Source organism: Coregonus lavaretus, assembly GCF_964263955.1.
Source record: "Coregonus lavaretus genome assembly, contig: SUPER_35_unloc_2, whole genome shotgun sequence".
In the NCBI taxonomy this organism is placed as follows: domain Eukaryota; kingdom Metazoa; phylum Chordata; class Actinopteri; order Salmoniformes; family Salmonidae; genus Coregonus; species Coregonus lavaretus.
Window position 1 is genome coordinate 427,881 of NW_028167180.1, and position 16,636 is coordinate 444,516.

A 16,636-nucleotide genomic window follows, 5' to 3' on the forward strand; every position below is an offset into this window, starting at 1 on the left:
CAGACTAAATAGCCTTGGTTTCTCAAATGACTGCCTCGCCTGGTTCACCAACTACTTCTCAGATAGAGTTCAGTGTGTCACATCGGAGGGCCTGTTGTCTGGACCTATGGCAGTCTCTATGGGGGTGCCACAGGGTTCAATTCTTGGGCCGACACTTTTCTCTGTGTATATCAATGATGTCGCTCTTGCTGCTGGTGACTCTCAGATCCACCTCTACGCAGACGACACCATTTTGTATACATCTGGCCCTTCATTGGACACTGTGTTAACAAACCTCCAAACGAGCTTCAATGCCATACAACAATCCTTCAGTAGCCTTCAACTGCTCTTCAACACTAGTAAAACTAAATGCATGCTTTTCAATCGAACGCTGCTAGCACCCGCCCACCCGACTAGAATCACCACTCTCGACGGGTCTGACCTAGAGTATGTGGACAACTACAAATATCTAGGTGTCTGGTTAGACTGTAAACTCAACTTCCAGACTCACATAAAGAATCTCCAATCCAAAGTTAAATCTAGAATCGGCTTCCTATTTCGCAACAAAGCCTCCTTCACTCATGCTACCAAACATGCCCTCGTAAAACTGACTATCCTACCGATCCTTGACTTCGGCGATGTCATTTACAAAATAGCCTCCAACACTCTACTCAGCAAATTGGATGTAGTCTATCACAGTGCCATCCGTTTTGTCTCCAAAGCCCCATACACTACCCACCACTGTGACCTGTACGCTCTTGTTGGCTGGTCCTCACTACATGTTCGTCGTCAAACCCACTGGCTCCAGGCCATCTATAAATCACTGCTAGGCAAATCCCCGCCTTATCTTAGCTCATTGGTCACCATAGCAGCACCCACCTGTAGTCTGCGCTCCAGCAGGTATATCTCACTGGTCATTCCCAAAGCCAACACCTCCTTTGGCCGCCATTCCTTCCAGTTCTCTGCTGCCAATGACTGGAACGAATTGCAAAAATCTCTGAAGCTGGAGACTCTTATCTCCCCCAATAACTTTAAGCATCAGTTGTCAGAGCACCTTACCGATCACTGCACCTGTACACAGCCCATCTGAAATTAGCCCACCCAACTACCTCATCCCTATATTGTTATTTAATTTGCTCTTTTGCACCCCAGTATCTCTATTTGCACATAATCTCTTGCACATCTAGCATTCCAGTGTTAATACTATTGTAATTATTCTGCACTATAGCCTATTTATTGCCTTACCTCCATAACTTGCTACATTTGCACACACTGTATATATATTTTCTGTTGTATTTCTGACTTTAGGTTTTTTTTTACCCCATATGTAACTCTGTGTTGTTTTTATTGCACTACTTTGCTTTATCTTGGCCAGGTCGCAGTTGTAAATGAGAACCTGTTCTCAACTGGCTTACCTGGTTAAATAAAGGTGAAATAAAAAAATAAAAATAAAAAATGCATCCTAAAGAACATATTGCGCCTCTGGAATAACGGACATTCTGGGGTAATAAACAGGCCTACATAACCAACGCTCTCTAGTAATATAGGGGAAGCCAGCATCATTACATTTTACATTTTAGTCATTTAGCAGACGCTCTTATCCAGAGCGACTTACAGTTAGTGAGTTCATACATTTTTGTTTTTTTCATACTGGCCCCCCGTGGGAATCGAACCCACAACCCTGGCGTTGCAAACACCATGCTCTACCAACTGAGCTACATCCCTGCCGGCCATTCCCTCCCCTACCCTGGACGACGCTGGGCCAATTGTGCGCCGCCCCATGGGTCTCCCGGTCGCGGCCGGCTACGACAGAGCCTGAATTCAAACCAGGATATCTAGTGGCACAGCTAGCACTGCGATGCAGTGCCTTAAACCACTGCGCCACTCGGGAGACAGTGTAACATAACAGTGCATTGTGCATCCACCAACTTTCCTTTCCAATTCGCAAGAGGCCGAAACCAGAGATCTGTATATAATGGCGAGATGCTCATGTCTCCTCCCTAACAATGGTAGTCATTGTCCCAAAGGCAGGAAGGCAGGCGACAAGTTTAGATCTGCAAATAATGCCCATAGAAATGCACCGGGCTTATTTCGGACAGAATTTGGCGAGAGTGAGCTTTCACTTCGCCTCTTCCTCTCTGCTAAAACTACAGTGAGGGAAAAAAGTTTTTGATCCCCTGCTGATTTTGTACGTTTGCCCACTGACAAAGACATGATCAGTCTATAATTTTAATGGTAGGTTTATTTGAACAGTGAGAGACAGAATAACAATAAAATAATCCAGAATAACGCATGTCAAAAATGTTATAAATTGATTTGCATTTTAATGAGGGAAATAAGTATTTGACCCCTCTGCAAAACATGACTTAGTACTTGGTTGCAAAACCCTTGTTGGCAATCACAGAGGTCAGACGTTTCTTGTAGTTGGCCACCAGGTTTGCATACATCTCAGGAGGGATTTTGTTCCACTCCTCTTTGCAGATCTTCTCCAAGTCATTAAGGTTTCGAGGCTGACGTTTGGCAACTCGAACCTTCAGCTCCCTCCATAGATTTTCTATGGGATTAAGGTCTGGAGACTGGCTAGGCCACTCCAGGACCTTAATGTGCTTCTTCTTGAGCCACTCCTTTGTTGCCTTGGCCGTGTGTTTTGGGTCATTGTCATGCTGGAATACCCATCCACGACCCATTTTCAATGCCCTGGCTGAGGGAAGGAGGTTCTCACCCAAGATTTGACGGTACATGGCCCTGTCCATCGTCCCTTTGATGCGGTGAAGTTGTCCTGTCCCCTTAGCAGAAAAACACCCCCAAAGCATAATGTTTCCACCTCCATGTTTGACGGTGGGGGTGGTGTTCTTGGGGTCATAGGCAGCATTCCTCCTCCTCCAAACACGGCGAGTTGAGTTGATGCCAAAGAGCTCAATTTTGGTCTCATCTGACCACAACACTTTCACCCAGTTCTCCTCTGAATCATTTAGATGTTCATTGGCAAACTTCAGACAGGCCTGTATATGTGCTTTCTTGAGCAGGGGGACCTTGCAGATGCTGCAGGATTTCAGTCCTTCACGGCGTATTGTGTTACCAATTGTTTTCTTGGTAACTATGGTCCCAGCTGCCTTGAGATCATTGACAAGATCCTCCCGTGTAGTTCTGGGCTGATTCCTGACCGTTCTCATGATCATTGCAACTCCACGAGGTGAGATCTTGCATGGAGCCCCAGGCCGAGGGAGATTGACAGGTCTTTTGTGTTTCTTCCATTTGCGAAAAATCGCACCAACTGTTGTCACCTTCTCACCATGCTGCTTGGCGATGGTCTTGTAGCCCATTCCAGCCTTGTGTAGGTCTACAATCTTGTCCCTGACATCCTTGAAGAGCTCTTTGGTCTTGGCCATGGTGGAGAGTTTGGAATCTGATTGATTGATTGCTTCTGTGGACAGGTGTCTTTTATACAGGTAACAAGCTGAGATTAAGAGCACTCCCTTTAAGAGTGTGCTCCTAATCTCAGCTCGTTACCTGTATAAAAGACACCTGGGAGCCAGAAATCTTTCTGATTGAGAGGGGGTCAAATACTTATTTCCCTCATTAAAATGCAAATCAATTTATAACATTTTTGACATGCGTTTTTCTATGATTTTTTTGTTGTTATTTTGTCTCTCACTGTTCAAGTAAACCTACCATAAAAATTATAGACTGACCATTTCTTTGTCAGTGGGCAAACATACAAAATCAGCAGGGGATCAAATACTTTTTTCCCTCACTGTATATCACCAGAGGAAGCATCCGAGTGAGCGAAACAGTGCCCCTCTGTCATACTACATTTGGGGAAAAAAGTATTTAGTCAGCCATCAATTGTGAAAGTTCTCCCACTTAAAAAGATGAGAGAGGCCTGTAGTTTTCATCATAGGGACACGTCAACTATGACAGACAAATTGAGAATTTTCTTCTCCAGAAAATCACATTGTAGGACTTTTAATGAATTTATTTGCAAATTATGGTGGAAAATAAGTATTTGGTCACCTACAAACAAGCAAGATTTCTGGCTCTCACAGACCTGCAACTTCTTCTTTAAGAGGCTCCGCTGTCCTCCACTCGTTACCTGTATTAATGGCACCTGTTTGAACTTGTTATCAGTATAAAAGACACCTGTCCACAACCTCAAACAGTCACACTCCAAACTCCACTATGGCCAAGACCAAAGAGCTGTCAAAGGACACCAGAAATAAAATTGTAGACCTGCACCAGGCTGGGAAGACTGAATCTGCAATAGGTAAGCAGCTTGGTTTGAAGAAATCAACTGTGGGAGCAATTATTAGGAAATGGAAGACATACAAGACCTCTGATAATCTCCCTCGATCTGGGGCTCCACGCAAGATCTCACCCCGTGGGGTCAAAATGATCACAAGAACGGTGAGCAAAAATCCCAGAACCACACGGGGGGACCTAGTGAATGACCTGCAGAGAGCTGGGACCAAAGTAACAAAGCCTACCATCAGTACCACACTACGCCGCCAGGGACTCAAATCCTGCAGTGCCAGACGTGTCCCCCTGCTTAAGCCAGTACATGTCCAGGCCCGTCTGAAGTTTGCAAGAGTGCATTTGGATGATCCAGAAGAGGATTGGGAGAATGTCATATGGTCAGATGAAACCAAAATAGAACTTTTTGGTAAAAACTCAACTCGTCGTGTTTGGAGGACAAAGAATGCTGAGTTGCATCCAAAGAACACCATACCTACTGTGAAGCATGGGGGTGGAAACATCATGCTTTGGGGCTGTTTTTCTGCAAAGGGACCAGGACGACTGATCCGTGTAAAGGAAAGAATGAATGGGGCCATGTATCGTGAGATTTTGAGTGAAAACCTCCTTCCATCAGCAAGGGCATTGAAGATGAAACGTGGCTGGGTCTTTCAGTATGACAATGATCCCAAACACACCGCCCGGGCAACGAAGGAGTGGCTTCGTAAGAAGCATTTCAAGGTCCTGGAGTGGCCTAGCCAGTCTCCAGATCTCAACCCCATAGAAAATCTTTGGAGGGAGTTGAAAGTCTGTGTTGCCCAGCGACAGCCCCAAAACATCACTGCTCTAGAGGAGATCTGCATGGAGGAATGGGCCAAAATACTAGCAACAGTGTGTGAAAACCTTGTGAAGACTTACAGAAAACGTTTGACCTGTGTCATTGCCAACAAAGGGCATATAACAAAGTATTGAGAAACTTTTGTTATTGACCAAATACTTATTTTCCACCATAATTTGCAAATAAATTCATTAAAAATCCTACAATGTGATTTTCTGGAATTTTTAGTTGACGTGTACCTATGATGAAAATTACAGGCCTCTCTCATCTTTTTAAGTGGGAGAACTTGCACAATTGGTGGCTGACTACTTTTTTTCCCCCACTGTATAAACACTGAGTGCACAAAACATTAAGGACACCTTCCTAAATATTGAGTTGCACCCCCTCTTTTCCCCTCAGAACAGCCTCAATTCGTCGGGGCATGGACTCTACAAGGTGTCGAAAGCATTCCACAGAGAGCTGGCCCATGTTGACTCCAATGTTTCCCACAGTTGTGTCAAGTTGGCTGGATGTCCTTTGTGTGGTGCACCATTCTTGATACACACTGGAAACTGTTGAGTGTGAAAAACCCAGTAGCGTTGCAGTTCTTGACACAAACCGGTGTGCCTGGCACCTACTACCATACCCCCGTTCAAAGGCACTTAAATCTTTTGTCTTGCACATTCACCCTCTAAATGGCACATATACACAATCCATGTCTCAATTGTCTCAAGGCTTAAAAATCCTTCTTTAACCCGTCTCCTCCCCTTCATGTACACTGATTGAAGTGGATTTAACAAGTGACGTCAATAAGGAATCATAGCTTTCACCTGGATTCACCTGGTCATTCTATGTCATGGAAAGGGCAGGTGTCCTTAATGTTTTGTACACTCAGTGTATGTATCCCATCTATCTGATGCTGTCTGGACAGAAATAGTATGACATGCCATACTATTTTTGTCCAGACAGCATCAGATACATGGTCTATACATACTGAGACAGAGGGGCGCTGTTTCGCCCACTCTGATGCTTTATCTGAGATTGACGCTTCTTTCTGTCGGCGGGCATCTCTGTCAAATAAATGATCAATATTTCAATCTTTTATTTGGACGGGCAAGGAGGTACGGTAGGGCGGGCCCAGCCCCTTAAGGCCCGCCCATAACTCCAGCCCTGTGTAAAGTACTTAAATTGTGTCAAGACCTTCCTTCTGTATGTTAAGTCGAAGATCAACAAGTCTGAAAGCCTAAATGGTAATTCACTGAGGCCCACCACACATGTTAAGAATATTTTTGTTTTTAATCAAAGTTTATTTTCTTTTTATTTCAATGTAAAAACATACAAATACAAATGCATTTTGTCAAGGTTAGTAGTACATTTTACAAAAAGGGATATTTCAAACATGGATACCTCATAAAAACAGAACCCCCTTACCCACGGGAGAAAAACAACATTATCATCATAAAACAGTCAACTACGAAGCTCTCCACTCTATGTAGCCTAGCGGTTAAGCGCGTTGGGCCAGTAACTGAAAGGTTGCTGGTTCGATTCCTTGAACAGACTAAATGAAAAATCTGTTGATGTGCCCTTGAGCAAGGCATTTAACCCTAAAGGCTCCTGTAAGTCGCTCTGGATAAAAGTGTCTGCTAAATTACTAAAATATAAATATATGTAAATTAAGATACTTTTCTCAGTGTAATTCCACCTTAGATTTCATCCTGTATGTATAGTTCCTTAAACAGCAGTGCAGAGAAAGTACCAGGCTGCGTTTACACAGGCAGCCCACTTCTGATTATTTTGCCACTAATTGGTATTTGACCAATAAGATCAGATATTTTGCCACTTATTGGGCGAAAGATGAGGATTGGGCTGCCTGTGTAAACTCAGCCAGAGAAGCCTATTTCTCACAGATCCAATGAATTGCCCTGAGACACTCAACATCCCACCATATTCTTTGGCTGATAAGAAGTAAGAAATAAACCCACAGTTCTCCACTCCACCCCCATTAGGTTCTCCACTCTCCCAATACCTGCAGTAGAAACAACACAGAGTTAGACTGACCACTCTCTCAGAACGTAGAGTATGAACAACACAGAGAATCAGTCCTACTCCTTACACTGTGGTCAGCGTTATTAGAGCAGTAGTCTCTTACCTTGGGGTGGTCAGTGTTATTATAGAGCAGTAGTCTCTTACCTTGGGGTGGTCAGTGTTATTATAGAGCAGTAGTCTCTTACCTTGAGGTGGTCAGTGTTATTATAGAGCAGTAGTCTCTTACCTTGGGGTGGTCAGTGTTATTATAGAGCAGTAGTCTCTTTCCTTGGGGTGGACAGTGTTATTATAGAGCAGTAGTCTCTTACCTTGGGGTGGTCAGTGTTATTATAGAGCAGTAGTGTCTTACCTTGGGGTGGTCAGTGTTATTATAGAGCAGTAGTCTCTTACCTTGGGGTGGTCAGTGTTATTATAGAGCAGTAGTCTCTTACCTTGGGGTGGTCAGTGTTATTAGAGCAGTAGTCTCTTACCTTGGGGTGGTCAGTGTTATTAGAGCAGTAATCTCTTACCTTGGGGTGGGCAGTGTTATTAGAGCAGTAATCTCTTACCTTGGGGTGGGCAGTGTTATCAGAGCAGTAATCTCTTACCTTGGGGTGGGCAGTGTTATCAGAGCAGTAGTCTCTTACCTTGGGGTGGTCAGTGTTATTATAGAGCAGTAGTCTCTTACCTTGGGGTGGTCAGTGTTATTATAGAGCAGTAGTCTCTTACCTTGGGGTGGTCAGTGTTATTAGAGCAGTAGTCTCTTACCTTGGGGTGGTCAGTGGGGTGCCGTCCACCCATTTCCAGGTCCCCTCAGTAACAGAGTCAGTCAGACCAATCCAGGTCCATCCATTTGGTTTCAACCCAAATATAAATATTTGTTGTTGTGGCACAGAAAACAACATTGTTAAAGAGATTGAATGGGATCTTAAGCACTTACAAATTCATAACATATTGTACTAATTCGTAACATATCATATGAATTGGGGGCAGGACGTAACATATCATACAAAATGGATACCACATTTTGGAGACTTGTTTTGGCTGCTGAGCGCTACCTTCAAAACTACTGGCTGAAATGATACCAAACCTTTATAATGCATATTTAATATGTCTGCGGCAAGTATCCTAGCAGTTAAGAGTGTTGGGCCAGTAACCCAAAGGTTGTTGCTTTGAATCAATGAGCCGACTAGGTGAAAAATATGTCGATGTGCCCTCGAGCAAGGCACTTAACCCTAATTGCTTCTGTAATTCGCTCTGGATAAGAGCATCTGCTAAATGACTAAAACGTAAATGTCTCTTTCTTTCACCTGTTCCTCTCTGCTGTTTATGATCACCAGGTCTGCTCCTCTCTCCAGACGGTCCTCTCTGCTGTTTATGATCACCAGGTCTGATCCTCTCTCCAGACAGTCCTCTCTGCTGTTTATGATCACCAGGTCTGATCCTCTCTCCAGACAGTCCTCTCTGCTGTTTATGATCACCAGGTCTGCTCCTCTCTCCAGACAGTCCTCTCTGCTCTGCTTCCAGGTTTTAGTCTCTGTAGACAGGAAGTACCAACTGGATTCAAACTTCTGACAATATGAGTGAAATAGTTTTGCTTCCAAAAAATAGTAAATAAGTATGTTAAAAATCTGTTTTGTGTGTCGGAATGGTGTGAGCGTACCCCAACAACAGAATGGGGCGTATACCGGTCATAGAAATATTCATGTGAGTAGATCGCTGATTGGCCAGCTCATCCTCAGGAGGATGACATCATTCTCTCTGAATAAATAGCAAGCATTTTTTAAACAGTCTGTTTGATGTGGAGGTTTTGACAATTTTTCTCCAATTTATACTTTGGCCACAAATACGAGTATAGGATGAGTCAACAACATTATTTGGGTATGAGTTAATAGAATATTAACTTTTAAAAGTGAGATTTTTTACTGGATGGGTGTTCATTTTTTGGTTTCTAACATTTCTTTGTTAGCAAAAGCCACACAAGTGGAAACCAATGGAGGAGCGAAGCTGCACAGATATTCCATGGCTCATCATATTAACAATGTTCTGTATGGGAATGGTTAGTTTGCTGTCAGTGGAGGCTGGTGGGATGAGCTATATGAGGAGGAGCTCATTATAATGGCTGGAAAGGAATTGATGTCCTGCCTCCTGCCTCTCTATTGGACAGTTGGTCTGTCAATCAAGACGTGAAGGCTAATGAGAGATTGCTATTGGTGCTTGATAACCATTACAGGTAAGCTCACTCATCAGTAAATATCAAGACCAATGCATCATGTCATGTGTTATTTTAATTTCTTTACACATTTCCACCAAAAATTAGCTGTATTTTGATTCCTTTCCTGCACACGTATACAGTCAGCCTATTCCTTCGTACTGCATGTTTGACAAGTAGGTCTTAACTGATAGGGGGTTTAAAAACCACTCGGACACACTAAATAGTGCGTGTGTACTGTCTCTCTGCGGGTGTGCATGGAGGAAGCTGAAGCGTTGGACTGACGGTTCAGAGATCTTTGCTGCTATCTAGTGGTGGTAAACGGAACAACGACACTGCAGAGACAGCACTTCCTGCTACAACATACTGTATAACAACAATGTAATGTAATTGTATCACTGTGTAGTTTCATCAGATAGGCCAGTTTTCATTGTGATTGTGAACTAACATATCGGATTGTATGGGGTCTCCAACGGAAATTCCGGCTAACTTTCATACAAGAAACCTAATGTAATACAACATATTTGATTGTATTTTTCTTCACGATGTTTTCGTTATCACAGTGATGTTTAAAAACAGTTTATAGACAGCTTGTCTGAAAATTCCATACAAACAGTGGGTCTGACATAACACCACCAGCTAGCAGAGGTGAATTTTATTACAGCACCCCCGGTGCATTCTGGGAGAGTTGATAGAGGCTGATCTTTTTTAGTAGGACGGCAATTTCTGGCACCCGAGATCTCATGTCCAAATAGGCTAGTCTTCCGATATCGGTAGTAATGGCGATGACACGGTTCGAAAAGTTCCTGGCCTCGCTGCTGCGCGGGGCGGTCGGGATGCTGTTCGCCGTCTTCCAGCTACTCGCGCCGCGGCGGGGAGCGGACAGGTCGGCGACGAGGCTCCCACCAATCACGAACCCACTTCTGAGGGTCCCGGCGATGCGGCTCGCCCGCATGATTCGACGGAGAGAGGCAGGTGAACTTTATTAAAGTGTTGTTTGATAGGTAAATGCAACCCGGTAGATCATGACATAACGTGTATTCATATAGATAGGCCCTAGATAAATTAAGAACAGCCAGTTACTTGTTTTATTATGCATCGCAGCTCGGAATGTTTAGGGAAGAGAAAGATGCTGCAAGGTGACTCGGTGGTACTGACGAATGCTGGGATTTGTAGGCTAGTAATAACTTTACGACAGTAGTTTACTGACATAGTAGTTTACTGTATTTAGTACCTAATAGTCCTTGTATTACTCTGGGCCTACTTGAATAAAGTAGGCTATTGAATTAGTGTTTCATATAAAATACATCCTGTCACATCACAGAGGATATACTGTAGTTTGCATCCCAAATGGTCCCCTATTCCATACACGTCTCTGTTCAAAAGCAGTGCACTACATACGGAATAGGGTGCCATTTGGGACAGACCCATAGTGTGGCTTTTGATGGTTGAGCCGGGCTCCCTGTTGAGAGGGATTTACTTCTAGAACTTAAACAATAGTGGCAGGGGGCCACGTAGAGCCACCGGAGGGGACTTTACTTTACCTGTACAAAGGTCACTGTTGTCAGAGCAGGCTGCATCCCAAATGGCACCCGATTCCCTATATAGTGCACTACTTTTGACCGGGGCCCATAGGGTTCTGGTTGAAAGTCGTGCACTATAAAGGGCATAGGGTACCATTTTGGGATACATTCAGAATCATTAGGAACTCTTTCCCCTACTCCCATTCTCTCTCTACTATGTACAGTGCTTTGAGCATCTGGAAAATGTCACTATGCATCCTGTCAATTGCACCCTCTCAGAATAGCTTTACAGTGTTTACAGAGTGTGAGAATAGACATCTTCATCCTAAATATTCACATCTGCGCTTCTCGTTTCTTGTTTGGATTGATAATGGTTGTATCCCAAATGGTATCCTATTCCCTATGTAATGCACTACTTTTGGTCAAAGGTAGTGCACTAACAGGGAATAGGGTGTCATTTGGGACACAGGGCATATCTTGATGAATGATACTGTAATTGATATAATTGTTCTCTCAGGTAACCAGTGTGGAGGTAGTACAGGCCTACATAGACCGCATCCAACAGATTAACCCTCTCATCAATGCCATGGTCAAGGACAGGTGAGAGAGACTGTGAGTGTGTGAGTGTGTGAGTGAGTGAGTGAGTGAGTGAGTGAGAGAGACCTCCCGTCCTCCATCTATCTCTTACCTCCTGTTCTCTTTCCGTCCCTTCTACCACCCCTCTCTACTCTCTCTCTCCCTCCATCCCCCTCTCCTCCCTCCATCCCTCCACCTATCTCTCTCAGGTTTTCCTTGGCCCTGCAGGAGGCAGCCCAGGTTGATAAGCTGATAGAGGAGGAGACAGGAGGAGAGGATGTTCTGGAAGACAGGCTTCCTCTACTGGGGGTCCCTTTCACTGTCAAAGAGGCATTCTCCCTCCAGGGTAGGCTGCTAATGCTACTTCTTCTAATGTTGATTAGAATAGAATAGAGTAACTTTATTCCTATATACCCTGTTACTCTGGTAAATAGGGTCACTGCCCTGACCTGCAGCAGTACTGCTATCAGTTGTATTTCAATATTTGATACAACATTTGGTGCTAAAGTATGGAGTCTTGCATCCAGGATAGGCTGCTAATGCTACTTATACTGAGGATAATATGATCAACATGGTCAATACCATGACCTATAGTTGTGCCTGTGCTGCAATCAATGTTATTTCCCCACTGGTTGTCCTTGATGCAAAGTTTGTTGCTAAAGTCTATCTGTCGCTGTGCCATTCACTATTGAACTGAACTACTACAGTTGAAATAGAAGCCTTGTTTGTTCTAATACCTTGTTTACTGTCACCATCCCTCTCCCATCTCCCTCTCTCTCTCTCTCTGTCTGTCTGTCTGTCTCTCTCTCTCTCTCGCTCTCTCTCTCTCTCGCTCTCTCTCTCTCTCTCTCTCTCTCATGCTCTCTCTTTCCCCTCTTCCTCTCTCTGTCTCTCTCTCTCTCTCTCTCTCTCTCATGCTCTCTCTTTCCCCTCTTCCTCTCTGTCTGTCTCTCTCTCTCTCTATCTCCTCTTCCTCTCTCTCTCTCTCTCTCTCTCTCTCTCTCTCTCTCTCTCTCTCTCTCTCTCATGCTCTCTCTTTCCCCTCTTCCTCTCTTTCTCTCTTTCTCTTTCTCTCTCTCTCTCTCGCTCTCCCCTCTTTCTCTCTCTCTCTCTTTCTCTCTCTCTCTCTCTCTTTCTTTCTTTCTTTCTTTCTTTCTTTCTTTCTCACGCTCTCTCTCTCTCTCTCTCTATCTCTCTCTCTCTCTCTATCTCTCTCTCTCTCTCTCTCTCTCTCTCTCTCTCCAGGTATGCCTAACTCCACAGGGCTGGTGTCACGGCGGGGGGTGATTTCGGCAACGGACGCGCCCCCGGTGGCTCTGCTGAAGAGGGCAGGGGCCATTCCTCTGGGGGTGACTAACTGTAGTGAGCTCTGCATGTGGCTTGAATCCCATAACCGCCTGTATGGAATCACCAACAATCCATACGACCTGGAGAGAATACCAGGGGGAAGCTCCGGTTAGTTACATCACTGTCAATCTAGAATGGAATAGAATGGATGGAATCCAATGCAATGCAGTGGCAATAGAATGTTTGGAATACAATGGAATAGAATGGGAATAGAATGTTTGGAATATGATGGAATAGAATGTTTGGAATATGATGGAATAGAATGGGAATGGAATGTTTGGAATACGATGGAATGAAATAGGAGTAGACAATAGAATGATACCTTTACTGTCAACCTTGAATATATTGTTGTACGTCAGTGTGACTCAAAGTGCTACTGCATCTTGTATGACCTTTATCTCTCTGTTTGTCTCTCTCAGGAGGGGAGGGCAGTATTTTGGGGGGCGGCGGTTCAGTGATAGGGGTTGGCTCAGATGTTGGGGGCAGTATTCGCATCCCAGCATTCTTCAACGGCATCTTCGGCCACAAGCCCACATCAGGTGAGGCCCTCAAGTCTGACACCTGTTGTGTTCGTGGAGGTTTGTATCTATCCCTCTTTTAGAGAGACACATCCTGTGTGTGTGTGTGTGTGACACTGACACCAGTCTGCTGTCTCTGTGTTGTATGTAACGAGGGCCAGTTCCTTCTAGTCGTGTGTGTGGGGTTGTGTTTGCTTACAGGTGTGTGTGTGTGTGTGTGGTTGTGTTTGCTTACAGGTGTGTGTGTGTGTGTGTGGTTGTGTTTGATTACAGGTGTGTGTGTGTGTGTGTGTGTGTGTGTGTGTGTGGTTGTTTGATTTCAGGTGTGTGTTTGTGTGTGTGTGTGAGGTTGTGTTTGCTTGCAGGTGTGTGTGTGTGTGGTTGTGTTTGCTTACAGGTGTGTGTGTGTGGTTGTGTTTGCTTACAGGTGTGTGTGTGTGGTTGTGTTTGCTTACAGGTGTGTGTGTTTGTGTGTGTGTGGTTGTGTTTGCTTACAGGTGTGTGTGTGTGTGTGGTTGTGTTTGCTTACAGGTGTGTGTGTGTGTGTGTGTGGTTGTGTATGCTTACAGGTGTGTGTGTGTGTGTGTGTGTGTGTGGTTGTGTTTGCTTACAGGTGTGTGTGTGTGTGGTTGTGTTTGCTTACGTGTGTGTGTGTGTGTGTGGTTGTGTTTGCTTACAGGTGTGTGTGTGTGGTTGTGTTTGCTTACAGGTGTGTGTGTGTGTGGTTGTGTTTGCTTACAGGTGTGTGTGTGTGGTTGTGTTTGCTTACAGGTGTGTGTGTGTGTGGTTGTGTTTGCTTACAGGTGTGTTTGTGTGGTTGTGTTTGCTTATAGGTGAGTGTGGTTGTGTTTGCTTACAGGTGTGGGTGTGTGGTTGTGTGTTGGTTTTGCTGGCAGGTGTGCGTGTATTTTGGTATCTGGTATGTTATAAGGATCCCCATTAGCTGTTGAGAAAGCAGCAGCTACTCTTCCTGGGGTCCACACAAAACATGACATAATACAGAACATTAGCAGACAAGAACAGCTCAAGGACAGAACTACATCAATTTTAAAAAGCCTACATATCAATACATACACACAAACTATCTAGGTCAAATAGGGGAGAGGCTCTGTGCCGTGAGGTGTGGTTTTATTTGTTTTTTTTTAACCAGGTTTGCTGTTCATTTGAGCGATATGAGACAGAAGGGAGTTCCATGCAGTAATGGCTCTATATACATATATATTATGGTAGTAGTAATGTATTACAGTGCCTTCAGAAAGTATTCAGACCGCTTTCCTTTTTCAACATTTTGTTACGTTACAGCCTTATTTTAAAATGGATTAAATAAATGTTTTTCCCTCATCAATCTACACACAATACCCCATAATGACAAAGGTTTTTAGAACTTTTTGCAAATCTATTTACATAAGTATTCAGACCCTTTGCTATGAGACTCAAAATTGAGCTCCGGTGCATCCTGTTTCAATTGATTATCCTTGATTGGAGTCCACCTGTGGTAAATTCAATTGATTGGACAGTATACGTGGGTCAGTTCTCCTCTCTCTCTCTGTAGGTGTAGTATCTAACATGGGTCAGTTCTCCTCTCTCTCTCTGTAGGTGTAGTATCTAACGTGGGCCAGTTCCCCCCGGCCTCAGGGCAGCAGCCTGGTTTCCTGTGTACAGGCCCCATGTGTCGCTATGCCCAGGACCTGCTGCCCATGCTCAGAGTTATGGGAGGAGCCAACGCTGACAGGTATAGAGGGACAACAACAACATGCACAGAGACACAATAACTCCATGTTAATAACACCCAGATATGACCACTTCTTCTCTCTCTGTTAGAGACACAATAAATCCATGTTAATAACACCCAGATATGACCACTTCTTCTCTCTCTGTTAGAGACACAATAAATCCATGTTAATAACACCCAGATATGACCACTTCTTCTCTCTCTGTTAGAGACACAATAAATCCATGTTAATAACACCCAGATATGACCACTTCTTCTCTCTCTGTTAGAGACACAATAAATCCATGTTAATAACACCCAGATATGACCACTTCTTCTCTCTCTGTTAGAGACACAATAAATCCATGTTAATAACACCCAGATATGACCACTTCTTCTCTCTCTGTTAGAGACACAATAAATCCATGTTAATAACACCCAGATATGACCACTTCTTCTCTCTCTGTTAGAGACACAATAAATCCATGTTAATAACACCCAGATATGACCACTTCTTCTCTCTCTGTTAGAGACACAATAAATCCATGTTAATAACACCCAGATATGACCACTTCTTCTCTCTCTGTTAGAGACACAATAAATCCATGTTAATAACACCCAGATATGACCACTTCTTCTCTCTCTGTTAGAGACACAATAAATCCATGTTAATAACACCCAGATATGACCACTTCTTCTCTCTCTGTTAGAGACACAATAAATCCATGTTAATAACACCCAGATATGACCACTTCTTCTCTCTCTGTTAGAGACACAATAAATCCATGTTAATAACACCCAGATATGACCACTTCTTCTCTCTCTGTTAGAGACACAATAAATCCATGTTAATAACACCCAGATATGACCACTTCTTCTCTCTCTGTTAGAGACACAATAAATCCATGTTAATAACACCCAGATATGACCACTTCTTCTCTCTCTGTTAGAGACACAATAACTCCATGTTAATAACACCCAGATATGACCACTTCTTCTCTCTCTGTTAGAGACACAATAAATCCATGTTAATAACACCCAGATATGACCACTTCTTCTCTCTCTGTTAGAGACACAATAAATCCATGTTAATAACACCCAGATATGACCACTTCTTCTCTCTCTGTTAGAGACACAATAAATCCATGTTAATAACACCCAGATATGACCACTTCTTCTCTCTCTGTTAGAGACACAATACATCCATGTTAATAACACCCAGATATGACCACTTCTTCTCTCTCTGTTAGAGACACAATAAATCCATGTTAATAACACCCAGATATGACCACTTCTTCTCTCTCTGTTAGAGACACAATAACTCCATGTTAATAACACCCAGATATGACCACTTCTTCTCTCTCTGTTAGATACACAATAAATCCATGTTAATAACACCCAGATATGACCACTTCTTCTCTCTCTGTTAGATACACAATAAATCCATGTTAATAACACCCAGATATGACCACTTCTTCTCTCTCTGTTAGAGACACAATAAATCCATGTTAATAACACCCAGATATGACCACTTCTTCTCTCTTTCTGTTTGACCCTCGTTCTCTCTCTCTCTCTCCCCCTCTCTCTCTGCAGGTTGTCTCTGTCGTCTGAGGTGGATCTGAAGAGGTTACGGTTTTTCTCTGTTCCTCACGATGGAGGCTCTCCTCTGGTGTCTCCTGTCGATCAGCAGCTAGTCGT

General features: G+C 43.7%; 2 protein-coding genes across 2 annotated transcripts in view; one reads left to right on the forward strand and one right to left on the reverse strand.

The window, feature by feature from the left end:
• LOC311110201 (uncharacterized protein) overlaps positions 1 to 16,636 on the reverse strand; it is a gene marked incomplete at both ends in the record, with an annotated part of 397,005 nt that overhangs the window by 184,344 nt on the left and 196,025 nt on the right. The window lies entirely within an intron of this gene.
• The window catches only part of LOC311110178 (fatty-acid amide hydrolase 2-A-like), a gene marked incomplete at its 3' end in the record, with an annotated part of 13,159 nt that continues 6,463 nt past the window's right edge, over positions 9,941 to 16,636 (forward strand). Inside the window, exons 1-7 of the mRNA XM_084188731.1 lie at positions 9,941 to 10,234; positions 11,304 to 11,386; positions 11,572 to 11,708; positions 12,608 to 12,817; positions 13,129 to 13,248; positions 14,824 to 14,959; positions 16,532 to 16,634. Of these exons, the coding sequence (XP_084044857.1) occupies positions 10,043 to 10,234; positions 11,304 to 11,386; positions 11,572 to 11,708; positions 12,608 to 12,817; positions 13,129 to 13,248; positions 14,824 to 14,959; positions 16,532 to 16,634 (981 nt within the window). The 5' untranslated portion in view covers positions 9,941 to 10,042. The remainder of the gene's footprint in view (positions 10,235 to 11,303; positions 11,387 to 11,571; positions 11,709 to 12,607; positions 12,818 to 13,128; positions 13,249 to 14,823; positions 14,960 to 16,531; positions 16,635 to 16,636) is intronic.